The sequence below is a fragment of the Rosa chinensis genome, chromosome 4, assembly GCF_002994745.2.
Source record: "Rosa chinensis cultivar Old Blush chromosome 4, RchiOBHm-V2, whole genome shotgun sequence".
In the NCBI taxonomy this organism is placed as follows: Eukaryota; Viridiplantae; Streptophyta; class Magnoliopsida; order Rosales; family Rosaceae; genus Rosa; species Rosa chinensis.
Window position 1 is genome coordinate 55,749,459 of NC_037091.1, and position 16,009 is coordinate 55,765,467.

Sequence of the window (16,009 nt, forward strand, 5' to 3'; positions counted from 1 at the left end):
TAGAACATACTGTTCTAATAATTATGGATCCTGATATATCTCATTTTTTCTCTTTGTAGAAAGATGACGCATCTAATAAAATTGGACTTTGATCCTCTTAAAATTTCTGGCAAGAAGTATTTGATGCTGAAATTCACCTTATGGCTAAAAACCTTGGAAATTAATGCCATCAAAGTTGACAATAAGTCATATGTGCAAGATTCCGCCAAGCCTATGATTTTCTTGCGTTATCATCTTGATAAAATCCTAAAATATGATTACCTTACGGTGAAAGATCCTCTTGAGATTTGGCAAGCCAATGTTGATCGATTTGCTCACCAGAAAACTATTGTTCTATCTTGAGCACGATATGAATGGATGCATTTTGCGCCTTCAGAACTTTAAATCTGTCACTGATTTTCAATTCTGCTAAACATATGATTACCTTCCAACTAAAATTATGTAGAGAATCTGTCAGTAAAGATAACAAGTTCAAAGTCTCTGATTTTTTGTGGACAATGGAAAACATATTGATGACATGATCAGCAGCGGTTTTCTTGACACTGATTAATTTTGAGCCAATGTTTAGGCGCTTATTTTGTCTCTATTCATTTTATTTAGTCATTTTAAGCCTATGTTTTGCCACCAATTAAACATAATTACGTTTCCTTATCTTTATCTGTTTAATCACATTCATTATGTTTAAATTACCTTTATTACAATTCTTTCATAACCGAATTTGTCATGAGAATTTGTTGCAAGAGTTACAATTATCATGATAATAATTTTAATTGCCATTATCTTGTAGTTATTGTTATTAATAACTCATTTTATTATCAATTTTATTACCATTCTCCGGTAATTATTGTTAAGTAACTCATCCTATCACCATTATTTGATACTTACCATAGTTATTTATTTTATGTGATCATAATGAACATTTATTATTTATGATTATTTTTGTCATATCTACCTCATATGATTATGTCGTGTGTGAAAAAATAACAAAATTATCTTTCCATCGCTGGGACTTGAACCCAGGTCTTTTTGGGTGAGAACCAAATATCCTAACCAACTACACTACAACGGATTTTCGATTATTTTGTTATAATGTTATATTAATGCATGTATCAATTATTGACCCTAAATGAGTACCCCTCTTTTTTTGGCATATGGTACTCACATATTAGTATCAACATTGTTAATTATATTTTCAACAGAATCGAGGTATGTATTTTCATGAGTTTGACAACTTCAATTAATTTCCTCTTATTTTCTTATCTGATAATTTAATATAAAATTGTCATTTTATAATGAGGTCGAAACTACATGTTTTTTTATCCAATTAAATGAGGACTTAAAATTCCTCGATTGATTATTATACAATCAAATAGATCGAAACCTCTTGTTTCTTGATCTCCAATTATGTCTGGACATTTGTCCCTTCTCTTTATGAGTACATGTGAACCTCTGTTCACTCCACTTTTAGATCATGCTTCTAATTGTGAAGACTCAAACCAAATGTTTTAAGTATGAGGGCTATGGTCCATAAATCTATTATTATTGGGGTATATGCTTATACCCATATGGACTGCTGTCCCAGACTCAAATTTGAGTATATAATTTTGACATTTGTTTTCAGTGTCAAACAATAATATGAACCACGTGTTCATTAATAAATTCATTTTGAACCATGAATGTTCATGATAATATAATGACAAACATAGTTGTCTTGCATGCATATAATGCAACTATGGACATGATCCATTGCAATTGTTGATAATTTTTTACAAATGATGCTTCCAAAAGCTAAGGTAACAATCATCTCAAGAGCTGCAGATATTGATTGATGGCCGACTCCAACTGAGCTCATATTATGTTACATATATGGAATTACTACTGCATATATTGGTGATGAAATTTCTACCGACTTTATGTTGTATTAATCAACTATGAGTATACTACGGTATACTATATCATGAATTAAAAATTTCATTGAGCCAAATAAATTTATTTTGGCCTGACTAATGTGTCATTACTATATGTCATGTAGACTCATCTATATACATACTCTACATTGTTGTATAATACAACAATAATTGCAAACTTTCCTAACGAAGATATTATAAATTATCGCATATCTGCGAGTTGTCACTTTAATAAGACAATTCTCCCGTCATTAAGGGGAGAAATATTATGAAAAACGATATGAATTGGTGTGTGATATTTATCCACCATGTCTTATTATTATCTTAAGAAAAAGTCTCAATCAATTATGAGAAATTGAGAAAGTGACACTTATTAAAGACAAGTTTTTGACCTAAAAATTGGTTTGGGCTCGCCACCCACCAATGGATTTCCAATCCAAATTTTTTGCACTCATATTTTGCGAATGGTCAAACTAGATGGTCTTCCCGCCGTTAGGGGGAGGAAACACTATTGTAACGGCGTGCATTATGTGGGATATATCTACCAAGTCCAATTTTTTAATCTCCCTTTAAGGGAATATTATACAAGATAACACTCTTCATGAGGTTATACAAAGATCCACATTCTCTAATTAATTTGTCCCAAAGAGACAATACATTCCTAAAAGAGGAATGAGTACTTGATATCAACAAAGCTTATTATAGCTAATGCATGCATATATGAATGTGTGAGATCGAAATTTGATGATATCTCATCTATAGTAGCGCTACTGAAAATCATCAGGGGCTGTATACTATAACACGTTTCGATGTGTACGTTGACAAATTATAATATTGGCCAAATTGGAAAGAGGCAATTCCAATGCATTTGAATATTGTAAACGTGATGATATATTTGGACTTTATAACCCCTAAAATACACGAGGGTGTTCATTCTAGTGAATTAAAATCACTATGACACAAGTCTCTTTATAGAGACATGGGACTATCATTCTTCTCCAAACGACAACTTTTCTATAAGTACAGTGTTACATATATATGTTATATTGACGAGAGGCTTATGGCATGTTGTCTTGGTTAATATGAAGATCTTATAGGCAAATTGCTAAAAGCAAATCTCCTAATTCTATGTGTCATTATAAGCATATTGCGTAATCAAATCCTTGACCGATTCATATTGTCAAAAACAAGTCCATGAATGAATGAAAGAGCTTAAAACTCACTCATGGAATCAAAAAATCTAAAGTTTCATATATACTCATTCATTTACGGTCAAAGTGACTTATTGTCTCAATGAGTACTATGACAAGACTAATAAATCGAATTCGAATCATACTCATAATGTTGCAACATATTCTAACTTTCGCAAAGTTATGAATTTATCTAGAGCTCATATTGAGTCTATATGAAATTATCAATTACACAAATTGATATTTATAGCTAAGTATGTCATACTTAAATTTCAATGCTCGGATAAAGGTAAATGTGTCAATTATTGTTCATTTATATTGTTATTCTTTAACTAATATCTTTATCTATAATTTGAGCAAATGAAATGGTTCTACTCTTATCATGTCAGGTAAGATTCATTAAGAACATCATAGTTTTATTGGTAATGCCCTAACTTTTGCAGGAATTGCAATTCATGATGAGTCCCCTTTATACAAAGCACACATGGTCTCACCTATGTGATCGACACACCATATCTAATATACATGGTGCATGTATTTTATTACATACATGATTAAAGCTTGCAACAATCAGGGGGGAGATTCTCATCAGGGGGAGCATTCAAAATTATGCTACCTAGGACATATGCGCGTTGTACTCTTTTTCTCCTTTGACCAGGGTTTTTTTTGTCCCACTGGGTTTTTGTTACCTGGCAAGGTTTTTGACGAGGCAACATTAAGCGCGTCCAACACCATATCATTTAGTGGTGGACATCCAAGGGGGAGTGTTATAAATATTATATAAATGTAGTTGTCCACTGTAAATACTCATTAGTTATGTCCTTTTGATGTAAACACTACTCCTATATAAAGGGGTCTAATGAGAATAAAATACACACTTCAACCTCCTCCTACATTTGTTTCTCTATTCTATCTCTCATATTTTCTAGTTTACAACAGTTGCAACATTCTTGTTATTTTTAATTATATTTGCTGCATTTTTTTATTTATTTAAATAGAGTTTCTATTTTTAAAATAAAGAATGATACTTACGTCAAGCTTATGTGTGTAACTGTGTATTATGTAAGAGTTGGATTGAGGCATTCATAGCCATTTGTAAACGGTTGGAGACTTGGAGTGGATTTGGTTGCTTTATTTGTACATATGATTATGCTTTGTCATGAGGATACTTACTAAACGACATAGAATCTGCTTCATTGTACAACTATGAACCCACTATATAGGAACCCTCTTCTTCTTCTTCTTCTGCTTTTTTTTTTCTTCTTCTCTCTATCATATTTAAGTAAGTAAGAACCAAACCAAGCATTTTGTATACGAACTTAGTTGTTGAAGGATGGCCTGCCGATTCCCATCAATCTATATATGCCATGGTGAGTTAGAATCGTTAGGGCGTACTAGGTATGTGCCGCATTTAAGATCGATATATGTAGGGCTCGTTTGAGAACTCTATTTTCATGAATGCTACACTATAACATCACTTTATAAGAAATAATCTTAAATGAGTTTGCCAATTGATTTTGCTAGCTTGTCATATAACTAGCGTTTTAGCAGCAGCCCTTGATTTCTTCGGTTACTTTACTCCATCTTTTCTTTTTTCCCTAGCTTGATTGTTGATGCATTTTACTCGAGAATGAAAAATTAGGGTCATTGTGTAACATTATCACATTTTAAGATATTGAAAACCAATTTCTATATAAAAACACTTGAGATATAGATATCATAGAGATCTATCATAACTTATCTACAACGGAACAACTAATGAAAATAGAAGAACAAAAAATCTTAATTAGGTGCGTTGCTTGATCAATCACATAATACGTACATATACTCGAATAGACTCATATAAGAAGAAGAAAAAAGTAGTGAGTGGATGTAGATCCAAAATGTTACAAACAGTGAAACCAAATAAGAAACCAGGCAGGCAACGTTGTCACGTACCATGATCAGCCACCATGCATGGATGAAATGGATCCATCGGTATCAAAGACACAAGCAACACCATGGAAAGAAAACACCCAAGGTGATGAAACATGCAGGTGAGTCCGAAGCCGCTATAACCTTCTCTTCTATCTGGGTTCAAATCGACGGCTAAAGCCCCTTTTTTTCCCAATGTGCCTGCGAAATGCTGCTTGTACAGTCTTTGCTGCAAGGTTTCCATTTCTCTGAATTAAACCTCGCCGGACCGTACACACGCTCCTCCTGGATGAAGAGCCACAAGAGCCACAAGAATTTCAACACCACAATTCTCAATTCATTGGCTCTTATGACGAACACTTGAACATCTGTCTGGGCCACGAAGGTCTTCTCCGACAAGGGTAATGCAAACTAGGGTAGTTCTCAAAATGTAGTTTTCCAAACTAGTACAAAACTATTAGGAGGCAATGATCTGCAAAAACATGGCAGTAATTAAGTTGCTCTAGACCATAAATGACATGGTTTGTGGAACAACAACTTCACATTAGGAAAATTCAGGAGCAAAACCTAGCTTGTGGAACGAAAGCTAATTGACCACAGATCAACATTATGAAATGTCTATCAAAAAGTACAGGGGAATAATTTTATATTTCTATTCTCTCACAATAAGATTTAAACAGGATTACATCAAGTACACAAAAAGTAATTATAAAAAAAAAAAAAAAGATACACAAAAAGTAAACATTTAGCACCTACACTAATTAGTAATTACTCCTACGGTTACAATTAGTCACCTACAATTATAAGGGAAAATGTGCATTTACCCAAATTTGAGCCATACTAATTCTATTTACCCAAAACATCTTTTGACATTGCCCACTTACCCAATATTTTATATATATTTTGCCCTAATAACCAATTAAGTATTTTTTTTATTGCTTTTTTATTTATTTTTGAGACAATTTTGCCCTCTCCTTCTTTGTCACTTAGAGAGAGAATTTATTGGAGACCTCACCGGCCTCTCATGACCGGTGGCCGGTGACCGAAATCCGGCTAAGGGAATGGTGACAGGATCCGGCATACGATTTTATTGCCCCCTAATAAACATTTTGTTGCCCCCCAATAACCATATTATTGCCCCCTAATAAGGAGATTCAAAACACGTAGGTATTAATTACGCAAATTATAACCAGTCATCCAGTTCAAAAACACAAGAGTATTAATTAAGCACAAAAAAATTTGACTATAAATACATTAATTAATCATCAGTAATTGAATTCATGTTAAAACCTATGATAACTCATTATCGAGCAACACAGACACATCAGTGTGCTCAAGCAGAGAATGAGTGGAGAGCACACTGTTATAGGGCACCTGAGGAGAAGGATACACAGTGAATCCGAGCTTGGACTTTTCCCATAGTCCACAGAAAGCCTCTCCAGCAAAAGCGACCAGAGACCCGACCCGGTACCGCCAACGACGGCATTGAAGACAAGGAATCCCTGGAGCCCAATGCAGTTATCAGCGAGCTTCCGGATCCGATCCAGGCAGAGATCAACAATCTCTTTGCCGATGGTGTAGTAACCCCGGGCGAAGTTGTTAGCGGCGTCTTCCTTGCTGGAGATGAGCAACTCGGGGTGGAAGGGGTGGAAGAGCTCGCAGTAGGTTCCGGTGCAGACCTCGTCAATGATGGTGGGCTCGAGGTGGACGAAGATGGCGCGTGGGACGTGCTTGCCAGCGCCGGTCTTAGAGAAGAAGGTGTCATCGCCGCGGCCGACGATCTTGTGGCTCGGCGGACAAGCATCTAGTTGTCCGGTTAGGGAGGGAGGGAGGGAGGGAGGGGGAGAGAGAGTGAGAGCCGACGGTCTTGTGGCTCGGCATCTAGTTGTCCGGTTAGAGAGGGAGCGGGAGGGAGGGAGGGAGGGAGGGAGAGAGAGAGAGAGAGAGAGAGAGAGGAGTCGAGGGAGCTAGAGAGTCTGAGAGGAGTGTAGTTTGTTAATTAAAATGAGAGCAAAACTGTCATTGATGTTTAAATTAGGTCAATGGAATTACAAACTTCTTAGGGGAGTCGGTAGGCAATTTTTAGACTCAAATTCTATAAATGGTCAACATCCCTAATTACAAATCAATCAATCTACAGTTACAAGTCAATCAATCAATCAACCATTAATCCTAATTGAAACAGCTCACGCAACAATGTCAAGCTCTTTGAATCCTCAGGATGAGCAGTTGTTCATTCTTATGGAAGATCTCCTCAAGAATTCCGCAACTAACTTCGAAAATGCAGACGAGTTTTCCTTAATCAGCCGAGCAGGAGATTCATACTCCAATATCCTACCTGTATGAACCGAAATGTGAACGACGTCAACTGATGATAGCCGTATCAATTAAGTTCTAGATGACATAAGCGATAAATTCTTACCTCCATCAAGAACTAGAACCATGTCACTGTCCATAACAGTAGGAATCCGGTGAGCCACGGTGATAACTGTGCATTCGCTTGTCTCTTTCCTTATTGTCTCTTGAATTGCATTATCTGTTGCTGTATCTACAGATGCAGTAGCCTCATCTAGCACTAGAATTTTCCTCTTGTTTAGAAGCACTCTGGCTAGACAGACAAGCTGCCTCTGTCCGACGCTCCAGTTTTCTCCATCCTCAGAAACTGCATTGGAATTCGCAATCCAGATTTTAGTTCTAAATCAACTATACTATATACAATGACAATGGAATTGCTATGATTAGGTAGATACCAGGTGCATCCAGGAGCATTTGGTCTTGCCTCACTAAGTTCCCAAGTCGACATTTCTTCACAACCTAAATTGTGTAAACATATACATATCAAAGTCATATGCGAAAAATTAATTGACCAGCATATCATATTTTTTAGTAGTAAATATAGGATTATGATGTTAACCTCCAGTATTTCTGGATCAGAATGTTGCTGCAGAGGATCCAGATTATTCCTCAAGCTTCCTTGAAATAAAGTTGGGTCCTGTGGGATAATGCCTAAACTTGACCTTAAATCCTGCAGGCCTATTTTAGAAATGTCTTGTTCATCAATGAGAATTTTCCCTCCTGAGAGCTCAACAAGTCTAAACAAGGCTTGGATCATAGTGGACTTTCCACTTCCTGTTCTTCCCACCACTCCAATTTTCATCCTTTTAGAGAATGTGCAAGTGATCCCTTTCAGTACCATTGGACCCTCAGGCTGATATTGAAATTGCACGTTTTGAAATTCAATTTGTCCTTCATATGGCCATTCAGAGTTTGGCCTAGAAGCTTCGATCACAAGTGGCGCCTCACTTTGTAATCCAGTGAATTGAAGAATTCTCTCAACAGATATCATTTTGTTTTCAACATTGCACAGATTCCAAATCACCCAAGCCTGCAGGACACTAAGGTTTAGACCATATGATGCAGCCACTCCTGCTAAACCTGATGTCAAGGCAACCATTACGTACAAATAGTTTGTCAGAATCTGAATTTTAAGTGCTCTAGCTAGCTAGAGAGACTTCCAATTAAAAGAAATTCACAATAGGGATCCAAGTGGCTTACTAGGGTCAATGACAGACTTAGGCAGGTTTACCAAGACAATAAGCACTACAAGGAAGGCAACATTGAAGAGAAAATTTATTCTCACGGATAGCCATTCCATTGTTGCATTGTTATGAAAGGCTACTCGAGAAAAGTCATCAATTTCATTCATTGATTTTGTCAAGAAGCGATTTTGTTGATTGAAACAACGAATCGTTGTAGCTCCCACAATTGATTCTGAAAAATGATGCAGTATTGGAGCCTTTTGAGTTGCAACCATTCTGGCCAGTTCTCTAGCAGTGGTAATATAGTACTTCTGGAGAAATTGGAAACAAAAATTAACTATAACATGCATGTACCAAGTTTCATATATTATCAAAAATTAACTATAACATGCATGAAAAATAAAACATAAAATAAATGAAGTTTTTTGGCTTATTACCATGTACCAAAAGGAAATTGCAATGACGACCAGGAAAAGTATGACGACTTGCCAGGCCACGAGACACATAAGGATGATAGTGCATAGTAGTTGAATGAGTGCAAATACCAGCCCCGCTAACCTGAATGTAATATCTGTGTCGACTGTGCTTTGATCTGTGGAAGACTGAAACAATTTCTTGTAACGTGAGCAATAAGCAATACATGCTAAGAAAATAATTAGGTTTCATGCTAGAACCTCATTAATAAAGAACTGCAAGCCGCAGAGATTATATGTATACTAACCCTAGTGAGGATTCGACTAGAAGGTGTAGAGTCGAAAAATGCCATAGGCGCTCGGAAAACTGAAGTAATCATCCCAACAAAGAGATTCTGGGAAGTTTCAATAGTAATAACTGAAAGGAAGACCGCCCTTCCCAAGATGAAGACAGAGCTTCCACCAGATAAAAGAGCGAAAATCCACAACATGTTTCCTCTGGTGACAGTGTTTTCCTTCCCTGCTGCCCAAGCAATCCAGTAGTTGCTTGCCATCTGGAGCACTTGGAAGAGGACGTGACAGAGAAGGATCACTGGAAGCAGTAGACCTCCAAAAGCACAAGTCACAAATGTAGAATATACACTCCATTTTACCCGACCATTGTGTGTTTCTTCTTCTTCCCCTCGGATATCTTTGACAGTAATCTGGTCATTGGTTGAAGCTTGTTCCATTTCTTCAATATCCAATACTCTTTCAGTAATTCCATTATCCACGAGGCCAGTAGTTGTGGTGTTGCTTAAAGAATCAGGTCGACTGCTGTGAACTTGGTGTAGAGATTTTCTATGTGCAGTCATTTGTCTGACAAGTTCACCATTAGGATCTTTAATCAACTTCTCATAAGTGCCGGCTTGAGCAATTTGACCATCTTTAACTACCTGAATATCATCAAAATTAATTGGTAATGTACGAGAGCTAAGAGATTGAGAGCTAGACTTACAAAGTTACAATAAATTAAACTAGTTAAGAAGTCCAATAATCAACTTACCAAAACATAGTCTGCTGCTTCCAAAAACTCTAGTTGGTGAGTAGCATAGATTACGGTTTTTTCAGACAATTCTTGCAAGATACATTTCTGCAAACACATTAATTCCAAACTCTGATAAACTAGTTCATTTATAATTATGTAGGGGTCAAGCAAAGCAAACAAGTAAGTAAGTAGGGATGCATTCTGTGCTTTCAGCACACTTATGCATATAATGTAGTTAAATCATATTCCTGAGTAAACTATTATTTTGCTTACCGTGAACAAATGTGTTCCAGTATGTGCATCTACAGCACTGAAAGGGTCGTCCAAGACATATATATCAGCATCATTGTAGACAGCTCTTGCGAGTTGAATCCTTTGTTTTTGGCCTCCACTTAGATTTAATCCTCTTTCCCCCACGACTGTCAAATCTCCGTTAGGCCACATCTTGAAATCCTGGTCCATGGCACAACATTCCACAATGTTCTTATAGAAACCCTCGTTCATCTCCTTACCAAACAAGATGTTGTCCCTTATGGTTCCAGTTTGGATCCATGGACTTTGTGGGACGTAAGATTTTGTTCCATAACACTTGGTTGCTTGCCCAGAAATTTTTGGAATCTCACCAAGTATACTGCATAGTAGGCTAGACTTGCCTGAGCCAACAGAACCGCAAACTCCCACCTTGCATCCCTTTCTCATAGTTATTTTCTCTCTAACTGTGATTGTAGGTCTCTCTACATGTTCATTGCTAGCGTTCCAAGAAAACTCTCCAGACTCCATTTCAACCCTGATTTCTGAAGTAGATGATGTAGTGCAAGAATAATCACAAGGAATCAGCACCACTTGTTTATCTAATCTGATGAATTCTTGAATTCGCTTAACTGAAACCTTTGTTTGGATAATCGTTGAGATAAACTCTGGAAGGTTGTAAATTGGCTCGGTAAGGATTCTGAAAGTAGCTAAAGCTGACAGGACTGTATATGGTTCTAATGGTGTTTTCATCATGATGCATACACCAAAAGTAACCACTGAAACTATGGTTGGTGAAGTCCAGAAGAGAAATACCACTGCCGCCTTAGTGTACAAAAATCTCCTTAACCAACTTTTCTCAGTTTCTCTGAGTTGAAGTAGCTTCTCTAAGAAACTAGGATCCCATGAATTGAATTTTATGACTCTCATGCTCTTTAGAGTCTCTGAGGTTCTCTTGATTCTTGAATCCTTTGCTTCCATGATTTTTGATTGGAGAATTTGTTGCCTTCGAGCCAATGGTGTGTTGCATACCACTACTGCTACTGTGGCCAGAAAGGCAGCCAGAGAAGGGGCAACACCGAGATTTCTGTACAAGATAACCAATGCCAACAACACTTGAAGGGGAAGCACCCAAGCTCCATGAATAGAAGAGAAGAATTCTCCGACCACTTCTACGTCCATGTTGATTAAGTTTATGATTTCACCATTGCTTGGACCAGAGTACTTAATCGAGATGCACTTCTTGTAGATTAAGGTGGCCAGAGCTGCTCTGACTTGTAGACCAATTTGCCGAGCACCAAAAGACATTTGCCTTTGAGTAATTGAGTCCAAAGTCATTGCAAAAAAGAATACGAAGGCAAGCTTCTCTCCATACATGTTTGAGCTGTCATCCTTTCCAACTATGTACTTCATAAAGTTTCTGATTATGAAGGGACCAGTATAGGATGCAACAACATTGACAGCTAAAAAATAAAGTGAAACATTAATTAGCTTTTGTAGTTATACTAATCATTTATATAGTCCAAATGCAATCTACATAATTAACCAGCATAAAACTACTAGCTAGAAGACAAGCTCTTTCAATTACTAAGCCATTAAACATGATTGTAAAGGGGGATTTCATGCCAAAAATAAAGTGCAATGTTATTCGAACTCTCAAAAATTCAGCATATACATTCATTCAGGAAAATACTACCGTTTAAAGATAATTAAACATTAAACTTAAGAGTACTAATTAAATGAAAAAGGAAAACTACAAGGAGTGCTTATACGTTATACCAAAGATCGAATGAAAACTAAATGAGTTGTGTTACCTGCAAAAACTGCATTTATGGCTAGTGATTTCCATACAGCCCTCAGTATGGCTTCTAATAATGAAGAGTGGTGTTCGAGTGATTCTTGGAGCAAAGAAGAAGCACTCTCGGCTCTTGCTGAAGGAGGAATAGATGGTATATGAGACACTTCCAGTTTTTGGATGTGAAGTCCCATTTTAAAAATTGGATTCATCCACTGGAATGTTATTTTGCTCCATATTCCAGCAGTAGTGTAACTATCAGTTTGAATTTCATACTCCTCCTCGAGTAACGGTTCATTGAGATCACTGTCTTTCTGGACATAACTCAAAACATTGCAACAAAGCAACATCGACAGGGGAAGGGAAGCGAATTCAACTATGTTTGCCTTTAGAACAAAATCTGGAAACTTTGTGGATTTGAAGTAGTGGCTGATCAAGTGAAGGCACACAGAAAGTGAGCAAAAAATGAAGGAAAAGATCCACCAAAAAATAAGGACCCAAGGCCACCTTTTGTGCTCAATAAAACCTCTGTTCTTGGAGTAGATTGTCACTATTGTTGCCAAAACCCAAGTCATTCCAGAAAAGATTGATTTCAAACTTACGTTTCCACCACCGCAATAGTCATAAATTCCAAAAACAACATAGAAGACTGAGATTAAGGCATTTGCAATAAGGGTTATCAAAGCAAACCGCTTACATCCTCTGCTTGCTGTGTCTGTCGAATATGTCTCATTTTCAGTACCATCTCTTCTTCTTCTTCTCAGTGTATCTAGGAAAACCCACGTCAATAACACTATGAAAAACACAACATTGACAATTTCCAGAGAGATCTCCATGAAAGTTGAGTCTAAATTCCAAAGCTTTTCCCAGTCAGATTAGTTCTGAACCAATCTAGATGTTTAGAACTGAACTCAAGCAATGACACCTGCATATATAACACGAACTTTTGGTAAGTAGGCAGAACTGGTTCAGATAAACACATAAAGATTGGAAGAAAACCCAACCATTAGAACATAGCAGTAAAAACAAAATCTTTGGGATCAGAGAAGTAGATTCAGAACAAAAACAGATTGTGGCAAGCTGGGTTTTAGAGAAGCAAACCTGTTGAAAGAGGCACGTGGCTCAGTGATGAAGAAGTACCAAAGCTCGATGCTTTACACCTCGTGGGTCTTTGAAACCACTGAAACAGTGCTTTGGATTCCTGTAAAGGAACTAGCAAAGCTTAGTACTCTGGTACGTGTTAAAATCTTCAATATATCTTTAAGGAAGATCAACAAACCTGAAGAGGCAACTGATCTCAAAGACTGATCTTTTGCACTTCTCACGACTGTATCTCTCAATGGGATGAGTTTCTGAGTATCTGATGATAGTGTGAGTGCAGGGACATGTTTATATATAGTTCAACTAGGATTTAGCGTTCCTAATTTGTATAGAAACATATATATATATATATATATATATATATATATATAATTATTTAGGCAGAAGTTGACAACTAAGTTATTTTAGATCTCCTACCTATCGTTTAGATACACAATGAATAGTCAATATGGAAATCAAGTTACAAGATTACCCATTACTTATTCTGCAAGTTAATGAGTTGCCGAGTGCCTCATTGAATTTATGACACATTTACTTATTTGGAATGAGAGGGAATGATTACGGGGTAAAAATATTTCTGCTTGTACTAACAAAAAACGGAATCGGAATGATTCTAAGTAAAAGTATTCGTGTGTATACTAACACATGAAGGAATCAGAATTGGTATAATCCCACCTCCTCATCAGGAATCAATTCCTGAATACTCAGGAATTTGATCACGAAGGGGGGAGATGGGTTTAGGAATCAAATCCTCCGGAATCAATATTGATTTCTTTATTCTCCCATTCCAGTTGTCTTCGATTCATGATGGAGTAAGTAAACGTGTCATTAATGACAATGTCAATTTTATATAGATACATCAAGTTTAATCCTCGAGAGCATTTCACATGCGCCGAAGGAGTTTATCTTGGGCCTAGGAAGCCTTTGGGTTCCCCTTTACAAAGTCAAAAAAAAAAAAAAAAAAAACCTCTAAATTGTTATTTACACCTCCACTGAAATTTTTTCTCAAAATTTTCCAATTTTATCCCCGTCATTGGTGTCTCTCTACACCTCCTTTTTTTTTCAATTTGCACCAGCCCTTTCTACCTTCGGCGACCAACTTGAAACTACTGCCGTCAAGACCAGATGACGTGGCCCTTATTACCTCTAACACTCTATCATGGCCGCTAAGAAGAAACTGGTTCCCTTTCTTCCTATTGAAAAAAAAAAAAAACTGGTTTTGTACTGTGGTGTTCGAAATGAAAATGTTTGATTAAAACTTGATGGGACCAACTGAAAATTTAACCAGAGAAGAAGATATGATAATAAATCAATTGGTCTTTTTCAACTTACACAAAAACGAAATTGGGTAGCTGGTGTGTGAAATGAAGATGAAGATGAAGAAGTTATTATTACTGGTTTTGGTGTTGACACTGCTGCGAAGTTATGTGAACATTTAGCAGCTTGTCTGCAACAATAACTATAACACAATCGATGAGTACGTCAGAATCAACACCATGCCATCGTATCTCTACCTCCTCAACTCATTCCCGTCCTTATTGCTGACGCCAATAATCTACCATGTTGTCTCCCCATCCTTGTCCACTCGATCGTCCTTCTTAACTTTCTTGGTTTGCTGAAATTCAAGCCATGCTTAATAGTAATTTGAACAGTCCGTGGTTGACACTTAGTGAATCAAAATCAAATGAACCAGTACAGGCTGGGTCTTCAAACACTCATGTTATACTTGGTCCAGTCAACCAATGCAGTATGCAGGATAGTTCTGAGAAAGAACTTAATGAACTAAACTCTTGAACTAGTTTTTTCAGTTTTCTGAACAAAGAGATTTGGTAAAATTCAGCCCATGAAAGTGCATGGAACTAAGCATATCTGGGAGATGAGATCAATACTCATTCTCAAAATTTCTGAATATATTTAATTCAGCAGAAGATGAAGCAAAAAAATTGCAAAAAGAAATTTCCGCACCATAAAGAGGTCGGTAGTTGAGGCTAGGCCTTCATATATACTAGGAATATTTCCCGCACGATGCTGCGGGGCAGAATTTTTATGTGATGATTAGTTGATTACTGATTTGCAGATTTCATAGGTGAGTACGGTTTGTTTAACAAAGATTAAATGAATAAGATACCTTTAAATGAAGCGAGGAATATGCAAAATAAAGTGATACGAAAATTTTCAGGTTGAGAATTCTATTTTAGTTCATTGCAGCATCGTAGAATCAAAATCATGTAATACAAATTGTAAGCCAGTACAGGATTTTCTAGTGTTTCAACAATTTATATCGAGTTTTTTCCTGACATTATAATATCGAAACTAAGTTCAAAGCTTTGACCCATGGACACTTCCTAAGTTTGAATTACCTGTAAAGTAAAAGAGAAAGAAACTAACATAAAAGAGTGCAGGTATATCTCAAAGAGGAAATAGATGGAAGACAAAATTTTCAAGGACTATTACCTCAAACAACGATAAAATTGTCTGAATGGTCAACAGACCAAGGCCAGTAAATCTAGTAACAGCATCAGAGCTGCAAAAAAGGATAAATTAATTCCAACCTCAGTATAAAGGTAAACAAAACTGATCAAGGAGAACCCAAAGAAGATGAAAAGGGAAAAGTTAAAGAAACTTGATTCCCAAAAATACCTCTCAAAAATGGGTTTGTCAGAAGTCAGAAGAGCTGTTACTCCAGCAGCTAAAAAGAAGAACATCCCAGCTAGAAACTTGAGGTGCAAGTTTTTGGCCTTGGCCTTCCCCCTTTGAAATCGTCACAAAATATCATGAACACAACATAATATTGTTTCAATTACTACATTTATGCTGTTGTTGGTTGTAATTAGACTATTTTCATACCAAATCATCAGAATATCGTATCCGGTA

The 16,009-nt window shown here is 36.7% G+C and overlaps 1 protein-coding gene, 1 non-coding gene and 1 pseudogene across 2 annotated transcripts; all 3 read right to left on the minus strand.

The window, feature by feature from the left end:
- Positions 1–995: 995 nt before the first annotated feature.
- Positions 996–1,069, minus strand: TRNAE-CUC. The gene has a single exon. It is a non-coding gene; the product is annotated as a tRNA-Glu (tRNA).
- Positions 1,070–6,301: 5,232 nt separating this feature from the next.
- On the minus strand, positions 6,302–7,034 carry LOC112199601 (annotated as a pseudogene).
- Position 7,035: 1 nt separating this feature from the next.
- LOC112200857 (putative ABC transporter C family member 15) lies at positions 7,036–13,348 on the minus strand. Its single transcript, XM_024341865.2, has 12 exons — positions 13,314–13,348; positions 13,136–13,235; positions 12,054–12,959; positions 10,264–11,702; positions 10,009–10,095; positions 9,272–9,898; positions 8,988–9,152; positions 8,567–8,861; positions 7,926–8,446; positions 7,762–7,825; positions 7,434–7,673; positions 7,036–7,349 (listed from the first exon to the last, which is right to left on the minus strand). Exons 3-12 carry the CDS (start codon positions 12,868–12,870, stop codon positions 7,228–7,230), a joined length of 4,377 nt encoding a protein of 1,458 aa, XP_024197633.1. The 5' UTR covers positions 12,871–12,959; positions 13,136–13,235; positions 13,314–13,348; the 3' UTR covers positions 7,036–7,227.
- Positions 13,349–16,009: the final 2,661 nt, after the last annotated feature.

Bases quoted from the DNA above. Each gene is read 5' to 3' on its own strand.
- LOC112200857 (XM_024341865.2), bottom strand. From the start codon at position 12,870: ATGGAGATCTCTCTGGAAATTGTCAATGTTGTGTTTTTCATAGTGTTA. The intron at 10,096-10,263 runs GTAAGCAAAATA...ATGTGTTTGCAG, and splicing joins CTGGAACACATTTGTTCACG to AAATGTATCTTGCAAGAATT. The intron at 7,674-7,761 runs GTATCTACCTAA...ATTCCAATGCAG, and splicing joins AATGCTCCTGGATGCACCTG to TTTCTGAGGATGGAGAAAAC.